Source organism: Rhopalosiphum maidis, chromosome 4 (assembly GCF_003676215.2).
Source record: "Rhopalosiphum maidis isolate BTI-1 chromosome 4, ASM367621v3, whole genome shotgun sequence".
In the NCBI taxonomy this organism is placed as follows: domain Eukaryota; kingdom Metazoa; phylum Arthropoda; class Insecta; order Hemiptera; family Aphididae; genus Rhopalosiphum; species Rhopalosiphum maidis.
The window spans coordinates 12461224-12489025 of record NC_040880.1 but is presented as its reverse complement, the minus strand read 5'-3'; the positions used below and the strand labels follow the sequence as shown (position 1 = coordinate 12489025).

Here is a 27802-nt window from a genome sequence, read left to right as displayed (position 1 = left end):
TTTTCAAAAACAAATTTAAGTAATAAATTAATAATGACAAAAAAAACTATACGGTTAACTAACGATTAAAACTTATCACTTTATAAGGATTAAATCTATAATAATTCAAAATTCTTTACACTTCATTAAATATAGGTCCAATGACTGAATTTGGTAATATATATGTCAGATTAATGTAATTACGATTTAACATTGTATGTTATACAACTAATATGATTATTATACGAATAAAGTCAAACAATATTAATCGTGGAAAATAATTGAATTTTGAATCATGGAGCGTGGATTATAGTTTCACTAACTAAATGTTTTCATAGTGAAATTGAATTTATTTGGACATCAATACAACATCATATCGATCTTTTAGTATCGACAAATTCAATGAACGTAAATATAATAATACGTATTGATATGTTTTATCATTGTTTTGAATCATAGACTCTTATCATCGCTTAATATAATGTACAGTTTTTCGATCGAATACTATTCTGGAAACCACTGATGCTCGAGTCGCTACCGCCGCCGTCGCCACTGATTACAAATCCGTATATACATTTTTGTATCATACGATGGTGCAATATAATATACATATATCAATATTCGTTTTCAATTTTCGTCCGACGAGCGAACCAGTCCGCCGCGCGGTCGATTCACGTTCGACACGACACGACGAAGGGACGTCGACGGACTAGTCGTATTGTCGCCGCTACTTCCACACCGAACCGGTTGCGGTTTGCAGTCCTCCGCGAACGAAGGAGTTTGGCGCTCGACAATATTATGGCCCGAACGCCCGTCGTGGTTTTTGCACTGATCGCGGCCATCGGTCTGCTGCGAAACGCGGACGCGGCGGATCGCTGGGCACGGGCCGCTGACAGGACGACGAAAAACGGTAAATGAACACCATTTCACAGACTATATACTTACTCGTAATAATATTACGATATCAGATGCGATTTCTACCGAACGAAAGAAAACATTGACGTTTAAGAAAAATTGTATATATATATATATATGAAATAATATGTTATGACTTTGAAATTAAAAATTATTATTTTAAAATAGCACCAAATTTTGAATAGAAACTGTTCAATATTTTACATCTTATCGAGACATTTGAGTCTTTTTTAGATTGTTGATATTACACACATTGCTTTGCATGAACTTTTAACGGTAGATAATTTACAATTTGTAGATTTCAGACTGTTGATAAAATGTCACACCCGTAACCATCCACTTGTATCGTCAGTGATATTATTTATTGCCATTATATAAATATAATATGTGTTAATTGGCACCCCTTGAACTAAACGCTATAATATGGTTACAGGAATACGTACTATATTTAATATTGGTCTTGCGTAGCTACATATTATACTACAACGGTGTTATTTATTTTTCTGAGGAATACTTTTTTTGGAAAAGAAGTAGAAGGAATGCTGTTCAAAAAAATAAATGGTACTTTTTCATTTTCTCATTATATTACGGCTTCAACGAGCGTAGGTTAAACTACACAGACGAAGCGGTAGACGATTTATAGCCAGCAAGCGCGGTTTTGAATAAATGTTTGCATTGTGTCCGCATATAGAATCGTTTTTCAGATGCTCGTTATTCATTCAACGTTATATTTAAATTTATGATCAAAACTACTTATCACGTGTATATTGAATTGAACGAGTCAATGACACCAAGTTTGTGTATTAAGCTGCTCTGTTTTTTCCTTAAAGATCATGTAAAAATGTCTAGTTGACTTGTGCATTGAATATTATCATAAATCTTTGTATAATTGTAAATTAATTGTATTTAATTTTGGTTTGATGGTATTTGGGGGGAGGGTATTTATTTAGCCATATTATCAGAAAATTTTAGTTATTCAATAATCAATAATTAGAGAAAAAAGAATAGTATCAAAAAAAGATTTTCGTAAAATGTTGGGTAGGTATAATAGTTAAGAGGAAGTAAAAAAAAATTAAATTATAAAGTATCCTATGATCCAAAATTATGTATTTTATTAAATTTAGTACATATTAAATATTTATAAAAAATAATTTTTCTAACGATTTCTAAAATATAACTAAAATAATATATAATTATTGGCTAGTATTAGGTATCTACATTCTTATTTCTCAGATATTGAAAGTCAATTATACAAATCAACAAAAAATATGTACATAATTAAAATTGTAACTATAGGCTATATAGGTATACATATATTTTCAAAATCCTATACTAAAATTAGTTATTAAACTTATTTAAATAAGTTCACATACTTAATGATTCAGTATCTTATTAATTTTTATAATTTATAACCTATATCAAAACTCAACTAGTCAAACTAGCTAAATAATTTACAAATAGTATTCTTTATATAAATAAGTATTAATATTATAATTAGTAATTCTGATAATTGTAACTAATCAGTTTAAGAAATCTTTTTTCGTATATTTAATTTTACGAGTATTTACACTTATACTAGCAAACTAACTTATAGAAAAAATCATTTAAAATAAATATTTAACCTGCTTTTATCAAAAACATAAGTAAATTAAATATTATTTTGATTTTTTTGTGTGTTTGAAAAATTTGAAAATACATTTTACGATCTAACGATAGAGTAATGAGTTATTATTACATCTGAAAATTAAATATAATATTTTGTATCGTTGAATTCCTGGAAAGGTTGTGTGTGTTTTACTGTTTTTACTCTTAAGGCTTAAATATCTCTTTGTACATAACACTAAGTTTCCGGTGGTACATTACACAATATAATATTATGATTTTTTCCCGGCTTTATATATATTATAAACATAAATTCAAAAATGATTCATAAAAAACGTCTTAATGCTTACACCGAATCGCGCAAAATATGTTTTTGAATGTAAGATATTAACGGTTATATTAGGTTGGTTGTGCTTGGCTTTAAAAGTAAATAATTTCCAGTTGAAAAACTTTTCCCATATTATACTATAACATCAATTTAACGGGTCGTATTTACTATTATTACTATTATTATTTGTTGTGCCGTTTTATTTATTACCATACAATACTATATGTCTATTTCTCTAACAACAGATTTAATTATGTTGGCATAATAAACACTTGATGTAAACATAATACAACACGGGAGATAATGATGAAAATACACCTTTTGTTTTATCCCAGTATTAGAAAGAAAACTGGAAATCACTACCTGTCCTGAGAAATGCGAATAAATAGTGTTTAATTTAAATAATACCAATACTGTGTACAATAGCTAAAAAATAATAAATTTCCTTTTTTTTACACCCTAAATTTTCATCATGTGTTATATTCTACAGTATTTTGTAGACGTTATATCTATTTAAATTGTGTATATTGTAAAGAATATAGTATAATATATTTATTTTTAACTTTATTACTTATTTTAAATTAACATTGCATAAAAAAATATTACCCATTATTGTTCGTATCTATTAAATATTTCATATTTTTGATTCATATTTATTTTATCGCAATTGGTTAAAATAAAATAGGTTTTAAGGTACTAATATTTTCTAGTTTTTTTTTCTTTAGTGGCTTTTAAATGTATATAGAAGACAAAAACATTTATTTTAAGTAAAAATGAATGCGTTTCCAGTCATAGGCCTCATTTAATCTACTTTGACTGGAATTCTGTTATATAGATTAAGATACAATAAAACATATTAAGGTGTGCCACGCTGTCTAATTATATAGTTATAACTTGTTTATATAGTTTTACAGTAGTGGCGTATTATGACATTTCTTAAACTTATATATAGCTGTAAAATATTGATCATTCTATTATCCAATGTTCGATAATTCGGAGAAAAACATTATAGAGTAGCCATTTTTGTTTTTTTAACAATATATATATTTATCATCCTTATATTGTTTTATATTGGAATAATGAGCTTTTCTCAATTTTGACAACTTCAAATACTTGCAATTTCCGATAGATTCTATCATTCGATACAGTCTTTTCGAACTAGATTCATCATGTATAACATTACGAAAAAAAAAAATCAAATGCATCATTCTAAAGCGATTAGTTTCATCACATCACTTCACTTCTGAAAGAGAAAATTCGAAAAAAAGAATAGAAGACTGAATAAAGTGACATCGTGAACAAACAAAATCGTTTGAAAATTCCAGGAGTTCGATAATGTGGTATAACGTTATAACCCCCCTTTCTCTTCGTCTTATTAAATACTAATATTATTGCAGTACATCTAACCAATATTATAGTAGCGTCGATTGGAAGAGAATTTAATGTGAGGAATTTTGTAACCATATCGACCTATGCGCGAAGACCTTAAATATATCTAAGACGAGGACATAACATCAATATATAAATTGAATGTATATGATATAAGTACTACCACATATCGTTTAGCAATATTCTATATTATTCTATATTATAATTTTAAAATAAATCTAAAAGCAAAAACATTTCACTCGTCCGACCGGCCAAATGGCAATTGCGCTGTATGTATTACGACGCGGTGTAGGTATATACAATTATATATGGAGGCAGGTAAATGATAATAATTTCTGGCACCCATGCCGCGTCGTTATCTTCGGTCATTTGCTGTAGGTGGGTGTTTTACTGTACGCGTGGCGCATACGTAATCGGGGTCCTGGAAATCACCCCTTGGCCCGATCGTTTCTCCCTGTGCCTAGATAGGACGTAATATCTCATTACCTTTGAGTAGGCGCCGCGATGTCGTGCTAAAGCGTCATTTTGCCAATCATTCGCCATTTCCTGCTCGTATACATTTATATAATAACAATATAATAGCATGTATAAAATAAATAATTCACTCAGCATGCTCATCATAATTGTATATTTGTGTATTTTTCTGCTAAATCAAACTCTGATTTTTGAAATATTTAAGTATACTTTTTTATGATAGGACGAATACAGCTAGATATTATTGGTCTTAAATATTATGGTTATGTTACGACATGACGTGTGTATTAATATAATTCCCAGATGGTCACCCATCAGCGTCGTCAGACAATTTGTGTGTCTGCCGTCCATTGAATCATGTCATGAAACAATAAGTATATAAGTATACTTAAATACCATATTTTCAAATAATGTTATATGATTTATTACGCTATTTAAAGGAGTTTCATGTCACTATAAATAAAGTTTTTTTTAATTCTTTACTGTCAATGTTAAAAAGGTAATTTTTTCTGTTAAATGTTGTTATCTTTAATTTTAATTTAAAGGAATAGTTTGTCGAGTATTAATCTTTATATTCTATCCATGGATAATTCTTTATGATGATTTGAAAAATGAGAATTATCATAGTAAATATTATTGTATTAACATTTTATAACTTTTAGAAAATGTCTGTGTATAATGAGTAGATACTAAACTGTAATATTACATACTGGTATATTTTATCTATAATCATATAGAAACTATATTATTTTTCTAAAATTATAATCCTTAGTTTGAAAATTTTAATAAATCAGAATTTGTATCTCAAAATATCAGAATTGTATAAAACTAAAGGATAAAATGGTGAATGACTGAATTAGTTTAGTTAATGATTCGTGCTGCATATATATACTGAAACGTAAACTCGTGTGTACGCACATTCGATCATTATAATAACTCAATGAATTTCAGATACACTTTGAAAAGTTGGTTTGTCATTACAATGAAAATAAAAGTTATACATTTTTATTTTTATTTATTTAAACGACCACCCAACTCATCAAATTTTCTTTGGCTTAAATTATAGTTAATACTATGACGAAAAAAATAATACAACTAAAATTCGTTTGTGACAATCTGTTCGCTAGTAAAGTTACGATAATTTTTAATATTGCGCATTACGTCACAGAGTAGTTCACCGTGGCGGCGGCTGTATATAATACATTTATCCGTGTTTGGTTTAACACAAAGTAACTGCTAATGAACTTATTTTTTTTTCGAATAACCTAATCAAATATATTCAAGAGTACTTCATAATCTTTCTATTCGTATAATTATATCACGTTTTAGTTTAATATTAATGAAATAATAACAAGTATATTATAAACTAACCGTTGTCATAACTCGTATGACTACTGCTATAATATGTTTATTTTTAATTTATTTTAACCCACTTCTAATATTAGCTACAACTTTTTAAAACTTAAATATCCAATTTAGACGTCACAAATCTATAGGTACAGGTACACTATGTCACGGTTGTTAAAACAATTTTATACACGTTTACTACCGCGAATGTATGGTAAACTCGTAATATAATTTATTTAAGTGTTATTTTTTTCTAAAAGATTAAACCAAAATGTGATATAATTATGCGAATGGATAGATTATGAGGTACTCTTGAATACATTTGGTTAGATTATTCGAACAAAAAATAAGTTCATTAGCAGTTACTTTACGTTAAACCAAAAACGGATAAATATTGCCGTTTATTGTACATGGCCGCCGTCGCGGCGAACAAATCCGTGACATCATGCACAATGTCAAAAATCACAGTGACTAGCGAACGAATTTTATTTGTATCTTTATCCTAGTGTTAGACTCTATTCTATTTATTATGATAATAAAATAATAATTGATTTTTTGAGTTTGATGGTGTCCTTTAATATTTTTTTTTGATTTGAGGGGTTGGAGATAGCAGTAGTACCCACTGTGACAATACATTCTAGTTTAGTTTCTTGTATTTATTTTTACGGAGTTTATTTTAAAGTTGTATTTATCCCTATATTATATTGGTATTCCTAAGAATTTTTAAAGATCACGATAAAACACAACATTGTAAATTAAATACTTATATGTTCATGATGAACTTATTTTATATTAATAATTGCTAAAAAATATGAGCTAGTAAATAGATATATTTAAAATATGAAACATGACTAGCTAATTTGCAAATCAAAAATCTTCAGATCCAAAAAATTGAAGAAACAATTGTAGAAAGTTTTGTAAAATTAGTTGTTCTTTATGAATAGAAAATGTAACCAACTTCAAAGGAAGATAATTCACTAGTTTTTGAAAGAAAATTCTTCTAGTGAATGTCTGGACAACAAATGATAAAATGGAGAGTACAAAGTGATAACGAATATAAAAATTAAAAACATTTTGGAAGAAGAAGAAGACATAATCCAGATACTTAAAGGAAGAAGCATGATCTGGCTAGGGAAAAATAGTGTAGGAAATCGAAAAGCATAATACACACTAAAATAGATATCATGAAGGTAAAAGACAAATTGTCGGAAAAAAGATGGATAGACCGTCTTGAGTGAAGAAGAAGAGTATCAAATTTCCATATTGATTTAATAGTATCTATAGATACTTATACGTTTTTTATTTGTTATTGATTGGTTGATTCGTCTGTCAGAATAGTTATGAATATTATATATTAAAACTGTTACAGTATTAAAATAGTTTAACCATAGGTATATTATTATACATTATTGTAAATATTGATTTTTTTTTTTATGTCAAAAAACCTGCTACGATAATTGACATGTATAAAGATGGTGGGCGTAGGAATTGTTTTGACTTGATAACAGCGATTATTGGTATGATAAAAGAGGTTATGAATCATTATACATTTAGGCAGAAGTATATGTTATATTCTTTAATGCCAATATCGATGTTCTTTTAATTTATTTCTAACTTGAACTGTTCAACGCACAATTCGACCAATCAATAAACATATTATTACTAATATTCATATAGTATATTGTATATAATACTATGAGTAATAACGCATCGACATTTTAAAACACCAAAGCGTTCAAACCCACCGATCCATAGCTATATACTTATAAGAGTTATTTTAATATTTCATGTTATATACTCTATGTCGAATTCTAAACTGAAATAAACGATATTATTAAGAAAACCATGAAATGTTAACAATAAAACAAATGAGTTGTGGGTTACATATCAAACAAACATTTTGCAAAATCTTTCTTTTGGTGCATTGTCCCCGATGTCTAGACTTAGGCAACTTGTAAACTATCCTGCACAATTCCATTTCTAAATACAAATAACTACTGAATATATATTATACTAAACATAAAATTGGAGAATATTATTTGCTAATTATAAATTTTTTAAAATATAAAAGATTTATATTAATGAAGTAAATGTATGAAATGCCACAACACTAGTTTATTTTTAACCGGAATTATTAATATTTTTCTTTGAATTTACTTGGTAGTCATTAATACCTACTTAAAAAATATTTTTCATCAAACTATGATCTTAAAATAAATAGTTATTTATTTTTAGATTTTTAGTGAAACAATGAAATTTATTGGTTTTTAAATAATGTTCTACATTCTATTTGATCCAAAGAATTTATTTGTTATTATTATTATCTATTAAATGTACAGTGTACAAAAACTTTGTATTCTATAATGTGAAGATTAAAAATTAAGTTTTAATAGTATTAAAAAATAGGTCATTAATCGATTTATTCTATCATTTCTCTTACCATAAAAAAAAAAAAAACAAATCGACAACTGTCGAAACATTTCCGAGTAATGCTTGTTAGCGTAATTTAATTAGAGCACCACTTATATTGTCATTTTTTAAATACATTTAAAAATGATTTATTTTTGTAAACAATTTCACTTATTTATTTAAAAATAAAAATAATTATCATCGTTAAAAAATGAAAATTCTAATATTATTTTAAAGAATTGAATAACCTATCTATTATAAGTAAGACTTTTAATTTGAGTTTACTCCGTTTAAGTTATCATAAAGTATAACTCATTTGTCACCTCTTAATTTATTCTACTTTCAAACATTTAACTTAACTAATTTCAACTGTAAAACGTGAAAGCATTAAGAATGTATCTAAAAATATTTGTTTGTAAAACATCTAATTGTGGTCTAGTTATTGTCGTTGATCTTATGTCATAGAAAACACGCTTTTTAAAATATCTTCCAAAAAGATATAAATTAAATTAAAATATTTTTTAGCAACACTCACGTCATGCTCTACCTAATTATAATCATCGAGATGAAAATAGTATTCAGCTAAATATCTCTCTTAACATAAAAAAAAATATATACTAAAGTACACAAACCAATTCCTTAAAATATGCTCATCATTACTCATCGTATATTTTCTTTACAGATACCTGTTTCTACACTAACCTTTATATGATGATACGTACACATTTTACTCTATTTTTGTGTGATATACTGATATGTGATGTAAGAAATCTTTTATAGTTCTATTTATTTTGTTTCAAAGGTTTTGTAAAATAAAAATAAAAATAATAATATATATATCATTGGTTTTAAACCCATCTTGTAAAATTTCTGAAATAAAACTATATTCATGAGATTTTTTTATTCTTTGTCACATTAAAACTTAATACAAAAAAGAATAAGTAAATTAATTTTATGTTTGTTAAGTTTCAAAAAAAAAAATGAGATATTTTCATAACTTAGCTGACTCGCTATATTAAAATAAACTATAAGACACTTAGCTTTCAGCTAGAAATATTAAATGCAATTAATTGTTCTTTCATTTATGTGTAAATTATGTTTATAGAAATAAAATGTTAACAATAATTATCTTCCAAAATCTAAATTACAACAAATTTATTTTAATATACATCCAGTTATACATACTCTCATACTTCGCGATAAATATGCAAGGTTCTTTAGAGCACATTTATGCGTACGCGAGTCAGAATCAATACATGATTTTTACTATAGGAAAAATCAATAAAATACTTGTAATACTAATACATATCATAATACCAGATTTTATCGATTGATATAATATGTAAATACTAATCACAAATAGAACTTTCTCCAATGTAAGTATTTCCAATGACCAATTAAATATAAAATAAGAAACAAACTTTTTCACAATAAATTAATAACATATTATAGTCAAATCTTGTCCATTATGTTTGAGTTATACAATGTGTACTTTTGATCATTTCTAATGATTATATTTTTAAGAATTCACCTTTATAGTTACTAATTAAAAAGTATGTACTTACATTATGCATAATATTTGTTTGATTATAGCAAATTAAAATCGCAGTTTATTTTCTGATAGTGGTCATATCTTGACAGAATTTCATAAAATATTTTTCGTATAATTTTTCAATTCCATACATGCTATATGATCAAAACAATGGGCAATTAATTATCATTATATATTATTTAGTTATCAAAAACAGCTATTAACTTTTGAAAATGGGTTGCAAATTTTAAAATTACAAAATTTGTAATTGTACCACTAATCTAAATATACGTTTAATTAAAAAAACTTTTTTTACCACCAACTATTTATACAAAGTTCATTAAGTTGTTACAAATTTTAATACATTATACCAATAATCATTTGCATGCTAAAAACTCAAAAAATATCGAATCTAAAAAATATAATTAATGTAATAAATCGTTTAGTACTTGTAAAGTAAATTATAATGCAATTATTTTGTCAGAATTTAACAAGAAACAAAAATTTTTAAATGCTATTAGATTTCAACACTACAACTAATTTAATTAATCTAAAATACTAAAAAAAAAATTAGTAAAAAAAAAAATGTAAGCTTGAATCTTAACACATAAAAACCTAGGAAGTCATTGCTTTATAGTAGGTATCGAGTTTGAGGAGACCATTGTAATGGATATTACCTATGTTATATTATTTGAAATTAACGATTTATATGCTATACACAAACTATAGGGTTAAAACAGGTAATAATAAAGAAAACAGCAAAATTTAAATTTCATACAAATAATATTTTTTAATTTACAATAAATTGTTATCTTTTATTTACATATTCAATTTCAAAAACATTGTATTTTGGAAGTTCATAAACAAATTGTAATATGTATTTTTAGGTTGCTATAAGAAAAACTTATGAGAAATTTTATATTAAATGTTTGTCTAATTGATGCTGTACTATATACTGCAGTGTTCATGGTTATACGAGTAATTTTGTCGCTTGTATTATTATGGTTGACCAAGTTTCGCGCGAAATAATAGAAAATTTTCTCTCATTTGTTGTTCATGGCTGCAAGTTTAAAAGATCATTTATCAATTGTCGATATCTAACTTAATTTTTATTCATTTTCACGTATCATCAGTGACCATATATTTTTTATTTATATTAAAAAAAATAGAGATTATAATATTTATACCAAAGTGTTTCTGACACATTTTTATGTTTGTATTACTACTAACAATTATATATATTATAATATAAGCACTATTATAGGAACATTAGTTTATCCACCATAATGTTTGCATGTTTCTAAAAAATAAAAATAAAAATAAAAATTTAAGATTGTTACAAAATATCAAACGAAAGGAAAAACAACCATACAAATAAAACATGACATATTATGACGATCCATTATTGTATTGGTAATGTTTCCGGCACATTGTTTAGTATTCTTTTGTTCTCGAAATTTCCTTATTTTATTTTTTTTGAAAAGTTTATGTTAAGCAAACTACTTGTTTATGTAGACATATACAAACAATTAATATTGTTACATTTTAGAGGACTTGGTTAAAATATAGACACGAGTCAATTTATATTTCTAAAGTTCGGTGTCACGTCAAAATATTGCGGTAATAGCGTCCTGGTCACTTTATCGCTCGTCGTGTTATCGCAGTATATAGGTAAAAGTTTAACTAATAAAAAGTTTAACTTTTTATATTCCAAAAATAACGCGTAAAGGGAAATAAAATATTTCGAAGGTATGTAAAAAACATGAAAACAAAATATCGTAGATAATTGCATTCACTGGTAAATTTGCTCTCAAAACTACCGATCCTAATGTTACGATGTTCTAGAAATGGGCAAATAAAAGCAATCGAGGCGATAGAAAAAATAAATGAAACATTCAAAAATTTTTATTTAACAAATTATTCTATTGTAGGAGTTATAACATATCATATGTATGTTTAAATAAATGTTTTTACTGTAATTATTTTTAAATTTTATTTTAGAAGCAAAATCTTACATAATATTTTGAATTACTCGAAGTTTAATAGGATAATTATTAAGTTTAAATTAAAACATACTATTTAAAGAACAAAAAACTAAAAAAAAATATATGCTTCTTCTAATCCAAAATTTCTTCTCAACTTTTAAATACTTATCGAATACAAAAATTCAATAAGTGATACATTTTTTTACACTAAAATAGTATTAATTATAACAGTCACAATGATAGACTTTTAGATTTTAAACTTAAGTTAATTTAAAATAACAAAGAAAATATGTGAACCATGGTTTGAAGTTAGACAATTCTTATGTTAACTTCATAATTTTAATTAATGAATTGTAATCAATACATTGAGCTAATTGTTCAAATGTAGTATCAATTATATATTATACCATTCTCTATCAAAATAAAAAAAAAAGAAATATACAAACGTATTTGATACATTTTTCTTTTATTTAGCATTTTATTTAAATTAAATTTGAATTTTACCAACACAATGAAAATATTTGATATAATTTAGTCAATTATTTCAATTATATACGTGGATCGTTAGACTTTCTGATCCGTCATAGAAGTAGAAGAGTCGACTTTTTATTTTTAATTGATACGTGTAATTATTACTCAATGTCAGAACAGGATATTCCACAAACAAACAAATAACTCAATTATTAAGCATAATTATTTTGATCCTATGCTAAGTGCACTCTATTCATCGATCTGGAAATGAATCAAAGTATTAGGTAAAACATTTAAACAGTTTTAAAATTAAAAAATACACTGCCGATCTTTAACAACTTAAGAACATATTTTTCAGCATATATTTATTTTGTCATTATATATTATAGTGACAATATGCGATCATTTCGTATTTTCAATATTTATACTACAGTATAATTACTACGATCTTATTGCCACAAAATTTTGATGTAAATCTTATATTAGTTATTAGTTATTTATAATAGTGTGATAAAGTTATTATAAATGATGCGATAGACGATATTGACTTTAAAAAAATAAAGGTACTTGAAACAATCTATTAAACATTTACACAAATAACGGTTATTATGCATTAAAAACAAATTATGACATGAAGACTTGGAAATCAATATAATTTAGTATAAATGAACTTAGCAATTATTGCTAAATGTGGGCACTGTTCATAGCCACGAATCATGATCAAATGTTCAAATATTAGTAGAAAATATAATTTTTAAGTGAAAGACGGTCTAACTTTGTCAAAACTTTTTTGACAGATAAATGGAGTCATTCAGTTTTAAATAGTTTTAGTTTTCTACTTTCTGTCTTGCTGCCATCAACAGAATTTCCAAACTTGTCAAATTTGATTTGTACACTGATGATTTCAATATTTACCACCTGATTATTGACATTAAGGAATAGCTAATTAAGTTAGACATTAACGTTGAATACATCTTTAATAGTAACGTAAAATATTAAACGATGCAGATACATTATTTTATAGGTGTAAAATATATGCATGTTACATTTAACTCCTTATCTGATAGAAATAAGTTGTCAGACAAAAAGTTATAAAACTCAAACAAAATATGTACAATTGTTCGGTTCTCAGTACTTAATTTATGATTTCGATACGGCTTGAAGTTCTTTATCTGAGGCTGAGGTAATTTTATCGAATTTATTATTTCATATTAAGATGGCATGTATAAACTATGTATAACAATTTTAATTTGATTTTTATTTAATTTTTTAACAATAGATAAGTATTTATATATTTGAACCGGTACAGAATATTGTAGACTAAAATATAAGTATATACAAGACCCAGAATTTCTCATTGTAAAGATAAATTCATAGAATTAGATAAAGCGATGAAACAAATTAAAAACAAAGAAATAAGTCTTCACTTCAGCCACAGAAAAAAAAGTAACTCCTCATCAGAGTGCAGTTTTTCTAAAGAGGTAACTGGAAATTTGGTTTTGTGATAATAAAAAAAAAAATGTTAACTATAATTATTATTTTATTCATCTATCCACTATCATAGTGGCAACAATTGTACAGATGTCAAATAATAATAATAATAAATGTATAGTTGCTCAGTTATTAAATACCATATATTATATTAGACCCAGAGTCCTAGGAATTGTCGTTATTGACCAATTAAAGATGAAAATGATGGTAAAAACACATTTTTAACAAATTCCTTAAATACAAATAATTTATTGAATTATTGACAGAATTTCCCAGTTAATTACGATTTTTCTTAACTAAAATATTTGACTGTAACATTATGACACATATAAGATCCATTATTGCATTACATTACTTTATATTTTTCAGTAATATTTTAGCTGAACATTTTTTTATAGTTACAAAAATTTGGCAAAGATGATGATCATTTATAAAATTAAAGTACCCAAATGTGATATTTATAGGAGTATTATACATAAAATATTAATCAAATAGGTATATTATACTAAAATGGTATCATATAAGAACCCTTTCTAAAAATTAAATCTAATTTATTAATAGATCATACAAAACACAAATGATCAAATGTAATTATAGTGATATTTAAAATCTTTAAATTATTATGGACTCTAAAACAAGGTACATTTATACCTATTTTATGCTAACTTCTAACCAATGGTTTAATACATAGTTAATTATTTTTTTGAATAAAACTAGGCAGAAAAATAAAATGTTCTTTATTTACAACAGTAAATTTATAAAAAATACTTATTAATGCATTTACTTTACAGTAAGTTTTTTAAATTTACATATTGTTATTCAATGAATTTAAAGTGTTAAATAAAATATATAATTTAGTGTTAATTATCTTATTGGTGATTTCAATTTACAGACAAAATAATTAAATCATCAAAGTAAATTTAAGTAATATGTAATATTAAAATTAGAAAAGTTGTTAAGTGACTAAGGAAATTATCATGATTACTAACTATTATGGTTTTAAATTAGTATTTTAATGAGTTTTAACTTTTGTAATTTGTAAAAACACCCAAAATCTAATAATGTATAGTTATTATAACGATCATATAAAAATAAAATTTTTTTTTGACGTTTATTGATATACTTCCGTATTATCTAAATTCTAAAAAAATAAAATTGCATTTATTTATGAAAACTTATATTAAATAAATATTTCATTAAAACTAATGTTATTAATATATCAATATGATATAATCTTCGAAAGTAATAATCATAATGGTATAACATTATAACTTGTAAATATTTGTTTTTATAAGCGGTATGTGAGAAAAATGTATTATATAATTTAACTAAAATTTAAAAATATTTATGCATGAAAAAATTTTTAATTTTTAAAATATAATAACTCTTTGTCAAAAATTGTGTTTTTGTGGTGTAAGTTCACCAATTCTGTCTGATTTATACCAATTAAATCTTACTATAACAATTAAATTCAATACCAAATGCTAGTTAATCATTCTACTTCTTTTTTATTAGAGTATCAATTAGCGATTATTTGATGTTTGAAATGTATTAAGTACAGACTAAATCAGCAAAGAATAAAAGTAAACGTAGCATTCCTATAATTTAAAAATAATCAAATAGCTCAGGTGCTACAACAGTATATCGTATAAGTATCATAAAGAAAAAATAGCACAGTACAAAAATAAAAATGTAATTCTTATACCTATTTATACATAATCCAAAAAATATCATTTTTTTTCTGAATTTAAACCGATTCGATTTCAATTCTTTCAAGGAGTGCAAAAACATTCATTATTTTTAGATTGTATAATATAATTATCACTTGTGGTCTTTTAGTTCAATAGTTGAATACATTAAATAACATCACGAATAGCAATTATTAATTAGAATCTAATAAATACTCACCAATTTTAATTAAATTACATTACTCCATATTTATTAACCTTCGAATAATTTTAGCCTCCCATGTTAAAATGTATTTTGGATTCAGCCCATCACCGTTAAAAATTTGTATACTACTGTATAAAATTACGTTGACTGTAAATGTAACACGAACCACTGACATAAAGATCAATTTGTTCAAATTAGAGCTTGACTGTTTAAATTTAATCGTGACATGTGCAAATACTTTCTTAAAAAATGTATTTTCCAACACTTGCTTCTTTGGCCTTAATTCCTTTCATAAATCTTTGAACATTTATTTTAATTGCTGTTCAGAAAAGTACTTACCTACCATAATATCTTGACGTCATTCGGATGGACCATAAACCTTACTTTGATTAATTTAACTATTTGCAGTAAAACAAAATTCTAAACCAAATTTAAATTGTCTAGTCAACATAATATACCAATAAAAACTTTTTAAATGATTGTATAAATAATATTATTTCACAGCAATGTTACAACGATATATTATATTATATTATTTTTATGTGTTTTAAACATTTTAACTACACCGCATTATGATAGAAAAAAATAGTACATACATACTTTTGATATTTGTCCATATTAGTTTAATGTTTGAATTAAACATTTACTTGAATATTTAATTACATGAAAAATTATTAAACCTAATTATTACACCAGAATATGTTTCATTGTGTAATCGAGTTAAATGTTGAAAAGGAAACGATTCCTCCATTTTAAATTTATTTCGAATATGTTAATATTTAAAAACAAATTGTAAATTGTAAATTGCTATTATTAACCTGTAATTAGTTCTACGAATGTTAAACTTAAGTGCATTTAAAACTCTTAAAAAGGATTAAAATCATTTTTCATATATATTTATAATTTATACTAAATTTACCCTACATTGAAGTTTTGTCAAAACTACTACCGACTCTAATACTCAGTTATATTTTTACTTTAAATGCTAAGTTATTTAATCAATTGTTGTACTTTGTATAGATTTAACTAATTGTAAATTGTTTTTTTTTCCATGTAATTTCGTTGAATCGTTAATCAAGCATGGGAATATCTAATGGATTGGAAAAAGCATTAAGTTATGTTTTTTTATTTATTACTTCAGAACATTTAATACTAAAACAATTGAAATAGAAAAACTTATAAAATACTAAACTTAATGATTTTAAATTAGGTAGATTGTAATTTTTTTTATCTTAATCAAATTTAGACTAAAATGAAAAAAAAAGTTGTTTACTAATGCAGTAATACACTATTATAGAATCTTCACCCAAAAAAAAAAAAATAATTATTCCACTACTTGTTAATGACACTTTTTAATTATTTGGAAAATACGTTTCATTGTTTCATTTTAACTGAAATTGTGTATTTTTAAAATATGATTAAAGTAAATTAACATTATATTATTATTAAAGTATTCTGGGATTTCCATTAAGGTTTGGTTCCGTCAAAACAATAATCAATACAACATCTATTATTATAATATTATTATTTTTGACGATATAATTACTTATAGGTACTTATTTATCAAAAAATGGCTGGGAAGATTAATCTAATAACCAATCGATTAAAATAAGTGATATTTTTCAAATGTATAAAAATATTTCTTATTGAAGAATGATCAATGAACCATTTTCATTTTCATTTTCATATACCGCCTATAAACTGTTTTGAAATAAAAATGAACTTGAACTATATTAAAATAAAAAATATATATAACATAATATGTAATAATTATATAATACCTACATAGTTTTAATTCTGAACATTATTTAAAATGTATTTTTTTTATAAATATGGAGTAAAAATACAAAATAGTAAAATTCCTTTAAGTATAGACGGTATAACCGCATGTGTTGTCTCTGTCTTACTTAAATACAATATGGACAATATTCGTTCAGCAGAATTCATTTTGTGATGTTAGCTTTTAATATTAGAGTAAATTTTTTTATTATCAAATTTAAAGATAAGAATATTATTTAGGAAATGTCATAGGCTTTTAATGATATTATTATTTTAAAGTGAGTTATGAACATTTTAAAGTTGTAATATTTTACATAGTTATATAACTCACTTTAAAACGATAATATATTCTTACTTTTAAATTTGATAATAAGTAAATTTACTCTAATATCAATGCTAACATCACAAAATGTGTTCTGTGAGTATACTATAATGTACATTAGTAAGACAGAAACAACACCACATGCGGGTTTATCGTCCTCTTAATAAATAATTTATTTTACTTCAAAATTAAAGATCTAACGTGAACTTGAACTTAGCAATAGGTATATTAACATATTCTGTTTCAAATGTAGGTTAATGACTTTTGTTGTTTGATGCAATGACCGTTAACTGTTAATAAAAAAATAAAAATATATTTATTATTATGAAGTAAAGCATCGGTTTTTTAAAGTTTTTGACATACGCGCGATAGTACCTATTATTAATAAATATATTTTATAAACAATATAAAAATTGTTTCGTTTATTGTACAATTATTATTAAGTATTTAGTATACCCAAGCATTTTTCAATGGTTTGTACCCTATATATTAACTATTTGAAAAATATGATTTTATCATCAATATAATACATATTTTTGATAATTACTTTAATTATATCTGTCTTATTTATAAAGAAGGGTAATTTAATAGAAAAAGTAACTTGAGTTTGTTAAGTATACTTAAGTCAACATAAAGAACGTTAATTTATCTATCAGTAATAAATAACAAACAATACATGTAGGTACCTACCAACCTACCTAATATATTATAATAGTTAAAATGGATTAATTTTTAATAATAACTAAATATTTTATTAACAATTTATTCTACTGTTCACTTTTACTTTATGCAGTAGCTGTAAATTTTCTAAGTAATTTATAACATTTTTATTTTAAATCATTAAATCAAGCAATACTGATTTGTTTATTTTTTATTTAAAATCAGAAAAATAATTGATTTATTAGTTTTAACTTTATAGTTGAAAATAAATATTTAAATATGATTTAAATATAACGTAGGTATTATTTTTTAACTTACCCTTTTTAATTGAGTTAAAGCTTAAAAAAAATTAACTTCTTTACTACCTACTAAATAATTGCCTTGGACAATCGTAATTCGCAGCTGTTTAGATTCTGTTTCGGTGAAAATGTCGCTATTAAAAGACTAGTGTAAAATACATTATACATACATCCGTTTGGGCAAGCACGTCGTATATAGAGTTTCGGCCATATTAATAAGCAAGTATCAAATACCCGAGCTGAATAAATATAGTAATAGATTAGGCACACGTGCGCCAGACTGTTTACATAATACATTGTACCAAAAGCAATATGAAATTGCCCGTATAAGATGGACGATGGTTTTTATCTTGAGGGTCCGATAAAAAAAGTAATTTCAAAGATGGACAACCAGGTTATGAAGTTTATTAAGAACTCAGTGTATGGATTTATTAAATCATTTTTAGAATTTTGTAGTCCTATGTAAAAATATATAATTGAAGTAAGTATACGGGTTATTATATGTAATCCATTTTTTAGTAAATATCTATGTATATTGTATATTACCCGTGTAGTGGTGTGTACAAATTTCTTAATTCTGTAGTAACGGAAAAGTAGTTTTGGAACCATCTTTTTCCTTCGGTAAAAATATTTAAACATTATTATTGTAATATAGTTCTCTAACAATGTATCACTTAAATCTGATAATTGTATACAAAATATTTGTATTATCTATCTCAATCTTTAAATTATATATGACGTAGTGTTACACATTTAACACGGTGAAGATCAAAGGATTTTTATTACAGTTAATTTATTTTACCACGAGATCCAAATTTGAGTCTCAATAAAAAATGAAAAAATAAGAAAAAAATAAAGTGAAATCCATAATCAATTTTCACGTGACAACTCACAATATCTGTACGATTATAGTACTATACCATCGAATAATTCTGTGTTGTTCTGTGACAATGATTTAATAAGCGAATAAGCGATGCCTTTGATTGGGCCTAATTTATCGGTACTTTTTCATTGGATTCGAATACTATACAGTGTAGCCACATCATTTTGGTATTTTTAGCAAAGAAATAATTTAACTTGTTTTTTGTTATGAATTTTTTTCTATATAACCATTATTTTAAGTAAATTCTCAATCTCAACTACTAAAAATTAATAATGTTTAACAAATGTTCTACATGACCATAAATTAATAATTGTAATAATATTATGTAAAATAAATATTATTATGCATGTGATGTATGATAAGAATGTTCGTATTTTTTTATCTATTTGTTTATCAAATATATTCATTTTAAGAATTATTATATATTATTATTTATTGTATATAATTAAAATTTTTATTTTATTTGATGATTTCTATAAATAAATTTAAATATATAAATATTATTTTCAATTGGGTTTATGAAGTAAATGAACTTGTAACACGTTATTTTTGGCTATAACTACTTAAATAAACAAGAAAAAAAATTTAAATCCAATACTGGAATCCCATTTATGAAGATTTTTCTACTCGAATGGTCAAATTTAAGTTTGAAGTTGACAGTAATAAAATTAATTATTTAGTGAATGATTCCGTATGATCATGAGATCTCATTTTAGATCGCATTATGGTTAACATGTTAAAATAAGAAACTATAACTTCATGGATTTAAAGGTACTATTTAAATAAAATTATTTTTATAATAAAATATCATAATATTAATAACTTTCAATTATAGATTGATTAACCTTATGATATTCTTACATTTTAATCTACTGTACACGTAAAATAACTACGTGATTTATAAAATAATTAAATTATATATAGGTATGGGTACTATTTTATTTTAGTAGGTATATCTTTTAAAAAAACAAATTTTAGAATTTTAAGTTTATACAATTGTTTTTCTACTTAATTTAATAGCAAATATGTTTAAAAAGTTATTGTTTGATTAATATAAATTGTAAAATATTTGTCTAATAATCTCTGACGTTGTAAATGTTATACACTGCGTGTGGTCATAAATAGTGTTATGATAAACTACTGTCAGTTAAATTAAATACTGTCACAAGTTTTTTTCCGCACGGGTGGGCTGCATAAAGAGTATGTAAAATATTCTTTGATTGTTAAACCATTGGATTTATTTTGCAATAGGCAACTTGTTTGTTGTATTCAAATTTACTCCGGAAGAAGGAATCTTTGAATAGTACAGTGGTTAAAATATTATATAGGTACCTGCGACTAAAGTTTAATTTAAATTTCGTAAAACCACTTAACTATTTATCGAATTCTCGAGATTATACATTATGAATTTATTCATAATCTAGGAAATTAATAAACTAAGTTTGATATCACTGATCTTATTTTTAAAAAAATTATAAATTATTACAATATTAAATGATTAATACAAATAATAAAATAATATTTTTTTAAATTTATTTAAAAAAAAAACCCATCTAATTCAAAAGTTATATTTTTGTATTCTACTATCTTACAGTTTATTTTGCAAACATGCTTGTATGTGTATACTTCGAAAACATATTACTTATCTAATATAAATAGATTTATTTTTATATTTTTATAGCACAAAATAAAATGTCACATAAAGTTTTAGATTAATAAATATCGTTACTTTTATCATTGCTGTAATATTTAATAAGTTTACTGCAAAAGTATATATTTTGACTTTTAAATGAGAGTGTTTGTATAACACAAACGTAGTCTGAAAGTATATTATTAAACATATTACAATTAAATAACTATAGTAAATTATTAACCCACGTATCAGCGTAATATCGAGATTACGAAAATGTATTATAAATATCTAAACGTTAATTTTTTTTAAATCATTCAATAATATATTATTAATATATAAAGTTATTTATATTTAAAAGAAAATGATAAACAATTTTTTTTGGAATGTATTACGTCTATAGAGAACGTTATGCAATTATCATTCATGAACTTCGAACTTATTCTATTTTCGACTATGTCAAAATGAAATAGTTTATCACACAAAATCAAATGAGCAAACAATGATATCCGTTATGATTACATAACCTTTATAATATGTTTTAGTGACTTTTCATAATAAACAAAAGTATTATAGAAATAATATTAATATTTATATTCAATTTTAATGTGTTTATATACGTTTTTATAATAATTATTTTTAGGTGTATACCTACACTTTTAAATTTATAAGCTGATGTTATATATATACTTAATGCGATTTATAAATATATATATATAAAAATATATTATTTCAATATTTAGTTAATATTAAATGAATATCAAATCAAATTCTCTCGCACAATTATTATTATAGTAAAAGACTAAATAATTTACCGGGGAAATATTTTTTGTTGACAATAAAGATGAGTAAATTTTGTAATTGGTACCTACTATTATTTTTAAATATTCTATGCTAAAATTATCATAATCCATCGAGCCATTGCTATATACGAATTTAAATCTATATTTTCTTTTGTACGTTAATATAGGTACTCCTTTCGTATAAGCATTGGTATTCTTCAGTAGACATAAAGTTATGTTTTATACGTTTCGGAGTAGGTAATCCATTATTAATGAATGTCAATAACAATTATTGTAATATACATAGTATAATATGCCATTTCGTGCATGTAATTTCAAACGATCCAAAGCATAAGATGTGTTTGTTTCGTTATTATATTAAATTATTGTGTATATATATTTTAATAACTATATAACAATTTGAAATGTACAGTGTAGGCACACACTGTACCTCTACATCTACATTTATGTACTTACCTATGTACATCTATGTAATTTGAGCATTTGATTATTCAATTATTCACGAATATTATAATTATAAGATTACGTAGTTTAGAATTTATGTAATTTATTCGTATATTGTGTTTACTGCAGGAGCGAATTAAAGTAACAAATGAGTGAAAATAAATTTGCAGTTATTTATTTATTTATTTTTTTAAATTTAAACCCATTCAATGAAATATACACACACGTTACAGCAGTGTTTCCCAACTGGTGATCCGCGGAACCTAAAGGTTCCGTCAGTCGGTGCCAAGGGTTCCGTAAGAAATTTGGGAAAATATAAATTAATTAATAATATTTTTGATTTGAATTATGGATTTAACATAGAATAGCTCCAAAAATTTTATGGGGGTTCCACAAAACGTTCAAGCTCCTGCAAAGGTTCCGCGAGTAAAATAATTTGGGAAACACTGCGTTACAGCATCATGATTGGTTTTTTTTCATTATTGAATATTATAAAATGTTGTAATTCCCATATTTTTAACGAAAAAACAGTGAAAATTTATACGAAATGCTCATTACATTCATCTCTTCGTATTAGTGTATGATGTATACACAACATTTAAAAGTGACAAACGAAAGTCGTCAGAAAAAACGTAAATATGAATAGGTACTATAGAATATAGATGGAATTGCTTATGTACGTGCAAAACGATACGATTCGACTAACCCATTATACATTACAGGTAATGAGTGGTTGAAAATTATTCACCGTTATCTCGTCCGGCTTCCTAAAGCAATAAAACGTGCTATTTTTTTTTTTAAATCGATATAAAATATTAAACGTATTTATTAATGCAAGAACAATAAACAATTTATGATCAATGTTCTTCTGACCTTGTTGATAACTTTTGGGTTGACCTCCAGGCGTTACACTACGTGTTATAATGTCTCGTTAACAGATTTACAATGAAATAAAATACGAGTTCCAGTACCTCAAAATTAATATAAAACAAGTACTTAATATCAGATGTAGAATTTAGAAACAATAAATATATTTAACATACGAAACTTTACATCACGTTCAATATTTCCAATATTATTGTCTTTAATTCTCAATCTTGACCGTATCTGTAGGGATAATATAATATATTTAAAATCTACTTATGTATATATTTTTATTATGTTACAGGTTTTAGCATTTTGGAAGCAACAAATATCGCCGAACAAAACGTGGGCGTTAGCGTCACTAGTGGCCGTTGTGCTAACGACAAGGCGTACAAACTTAACGAAAGAGCGATTTTAAGTATAGAGACGTCTCAGATATTTCCCGAGTTCCAACAATTTCCTTTAGATTTTTCAATATTAGCCGAGATCAGAACTGACCAAGGTTTGGATGCAATAATGATAGAGCTAACTTAAATACCATTTAAAATTTAAAGACAAATTAAAAAAAGAAATATTTAGATTAACGTTACCGCTTTCCGCATCATTGTGGTTTTAATATAAACCACAAAATAACATAAGTTATAAACAATTTTGATAATTATTCAAGGAGAGAACTATTTATATTAAAACGTGATTACACAAATATGTTTGCTGATTGAAAATATGATATGTTATAATATTTAATATATTCAATCAAAGATAAATAAGCACGTGTCTAATTAAAGTTAAAAAATAAATAGATAGACCCGAATAATTTAAGTAATAAATCAATATAAATATAAAAATACATTTTTAAGACTAGTGAAAGTCGTTCTTGAATTTTGTGTACAACCGTTCAATAGTTTTAATTTTAAAATTAGAATCCGTAGTTTATATTATTTTTGTCAAGTTTATTTTATTTAAGTATTATGTTATACTTGATATTGTTTTTATTAATCAAGACAAAAAAAAAATCAAGTTAAATCGAAATCTTAAACAAATTTTATGACTTTTAACATAATATTGTCATTATCTAATTGTTTTAATAATGATTCTTTAAAAGTACTTATTCTTAATAAAAACAGTTTTAAATGGCATGAATTTATATTTTATAACTTATAATTAATAATAAACTTGTTTTATTCAAAATATTAGTATGTATCTTATAAATTAATTTGATAAACAAAATAATGAAACATAATAATATATTATTATTTAAAATTATATTGAATTAGTAGGTAACTATATGATTTATTTAAAGCAGGTATATTCTAAGATTATATAAAATTACTTGAATAAATTTGACAATATTCCTACTAATTTTTTTTAAACATCACAAGCTTTTTATAATATATTAATTTAGTGGTCCACACATCATGTTTACGCCAAAAAAATTGCAAAAAAAATATACAATTTTCATAAATATTGATGTTGGAGTATAAAAAACGTTAATAATTAAATACAAAAATATAAATAGATTAGGTGGAAGAAGAAGCCGATAGTAAGTTATAGTTATGATAAGTATAATAGTGGTCGGTACTTGAGACAAATAATAAATAAAATGTTTGTCATTTTATCTTTTTTTAATTTGAAATTAAAACAAAATAATTTGAATATTAAAAAAAATTGTTTAGATTTCCATACATTTGTGTTCAGCTTATAAATTATAAAACCTTGTTTTTGGCGCTTTTTCACGCACGAGCACATTATGGCTATGGAGAAACTGACGCTCTGGGCACCTGATGTTGTCAGTAGAGAACGGCGGCTAACGGGTTGCAATGATAAATTAACACTGTTGTTTATAGTATTTAATTATAGTCGTTTCCTAGCAAAATGGTTTTTCATTTCTCGATAGCGATGCCGCCATTACAGTGTTTCTTTTAATACTACTTTATTGTACTTAAGCTAGGAATATATATTTTTTTAATAATGTTTACAAATCATTTTTTAATTTGAGTTTATCTAAATAAAATTTGTATATGTTATAGAAAGTATTACGTTTTAAATATAATACCTATTTATATATTTTTTCGATTTACGGAATATAATACTATTTAACATAAAACCCTATGCATCCCATATAGGTATTATGTAGAACATTGATTCAGTTTTATTTTGTAAAATATAACTGTGAAATGTAGAGTAACTCATATGTTATTATTGTCACGAATCTTCATTACGTATGTCATATATGTAAAAGACTTTTGAGTACTTTACTACTTTAAATGTCTATAAAGATTTGATCAATCACAAAAAAGTAATCCGTCCATTAAATTGATTAAAAATTTAATTAAATATTAGAATAATTTATTTCCAATTTAAAACAGGAAAGTCACTAGGATTCTGAAATCAAATGTATGTTGATTATATTAAAAAAAAATCATATTTTCTCTGATTTATTAGCAATGATACCAACAAGAGTATGCATAGTTTTATAAATTTTCAATCAAAGAATATAGATTAAAATAAGAAGTATAATACAGAATAGTTTAACAATTAAAATATGAGATTATTTTTTTAATATTAAAACACTACAGTTTTTTTTAAGAAATACAATTAATTATAACTATATATGTATAATTAGTCTATGAATAAAATATGATAGAAATAAATGTATTAATCTAAATTTAATAATAAAAATTTTAAAATTAAATGATTTAAAAAATTTAAAAATCAATTTAGCTTTTAAAAATACCACCTTTTAAGTAATAAAATGATTAGCTTGTAGATGAAAGATTTTTGACTCAAAGATATTATTGATATTATGATCTTAAATTATGACCAATTATTTACAGTTTCTTTAAATAATATTGATATATTTTTGAAATATTTTCACGTTTTACTATTAGTAATTTTTAATTTAAATAACTGCATTATGTAGATTGGATAGTTTTTTTTTTATAAAAACGTTAAACAACTAATTTAAACAGTGATATATTACATATATTTTTAACATTTTATTATGTCAAAAATAATTGTTTAAACAGGTTCCGATACGAACAGAGTTTTTCTCATTTACAATGAAGCAGGAGATGAACAGTTGGGATTGACAGTTGGGAGTGACATTATGTTGTTTTATAACGACATGGAAGCCCACGAAGGATATAAGACCAAAATAAAATTTAATACTATCATTAACGATAATCGGTAAGTTAAAAAAAACAAAATAAATCGTCCTACTTTAATTTCGTAGTTTATCTTTTAGTATATAATATTTAATCATAAGTTAACACTATAATTATATATGAAACATTATTACATATATATTATATATGCATGCATTATTTGAATATTTAGAATAGTTTATTTCCAAATAACCTAAGCTTTAAATTATTGCACAAAGGTAGCACAAAAATATGGGTAGTTATTGATCAATTTTCGTGCTATCCAATTTTGAAAAAATTATAAAATCAAGATTTATCTTATAGCTGGAAAAAAATAAACTATAATTGAAAAATCAATATTACGTTTTCAGACCAAGTTTTGTTAATGAAAATGCTCAGTATAATGTTACACAGTTTTTAATGGGACATTAGGTAATGATAAAAATGCAATTAAAGTTTTCTTATATTTGGAAAGGTATTTGATACGTACTAAACATCATAATACCCTATACTCTTACGGTTCTTACTTAATTTTGGAATAAAGAACAAATCATATTTTGATTTGTAAATTATCTATATGACAGAAAAATGTAGTTGAAATTAATAATATAATACACGATACCAAATATATTAAGTATAGTGTATCACAAGATAATGTCTTAGGGCCAATTTTGTTTTTATTATACATTAATGCAGTATGTGATGTAAATATTAACAGTAGTTTATAGGTGGTTTTTCTCAGAATTATGTAACTCACAATGTTGTTTAAATTTATAGATTCTCGTATACATGTATGTAAAACAACTGTCTGTATATTTTTCTTTTTTTAGACACTCTCTGTACTCTGTAATACGTTGTAAAGTATTTTTGAATATTTTTTTTTAATATTATCTATATTCGTATAATCATAATATTGTGTACGAAATTAAAATTAATGATAACAAAATAGTTACTAATTTCCTACGAAAAGTTGTAATAATTTTGAAATATACATCATTTCAATAGTTATTGCCAAATAATCAATGCTTAATAATTCATATATTTCCTCATATTATTTTGTCACATTTGTACAACTGGCCCTTAGGACTAATTTAATTATTTAATCATTTAATATTTTTTTAATTTTCATATAAATATTCAATTTAAGTATTATTGTATAAC

General features: G+C 24.4%; 1 protein-coding gene across 1 annotated transcript in view; it reads left to right on the top strand.

Annotated features, from left to right (window-relative positions):
- The first annotated feature begins 627 nt into the window (after positions 1 to 627).
- The window catches only part of LOC113561015 (collagen alpha-1(V) chain-like), an 81747-nt gene continuing 54572 nt past the window's right edge, over positions 628 to 27802 (top strand). Inside the window, exons 1-3 of the mRNA XM_026967183.1 lie at positions 628 to 889; positions 23803 to 24000; positions 26525 to 26684. Coding sequence (XP_026822984.1) covers positions 778 to 889; positions 23803 to 24000; positions 26525 to 26684 — 470 coding nt within the window. The 5' untranslated portion in view covers positions 628 to 777. The remainder of the gene's footprint in view (positions 890 to 23802; positions 24001 to 26524; positions 26685 to 27802) is intronic.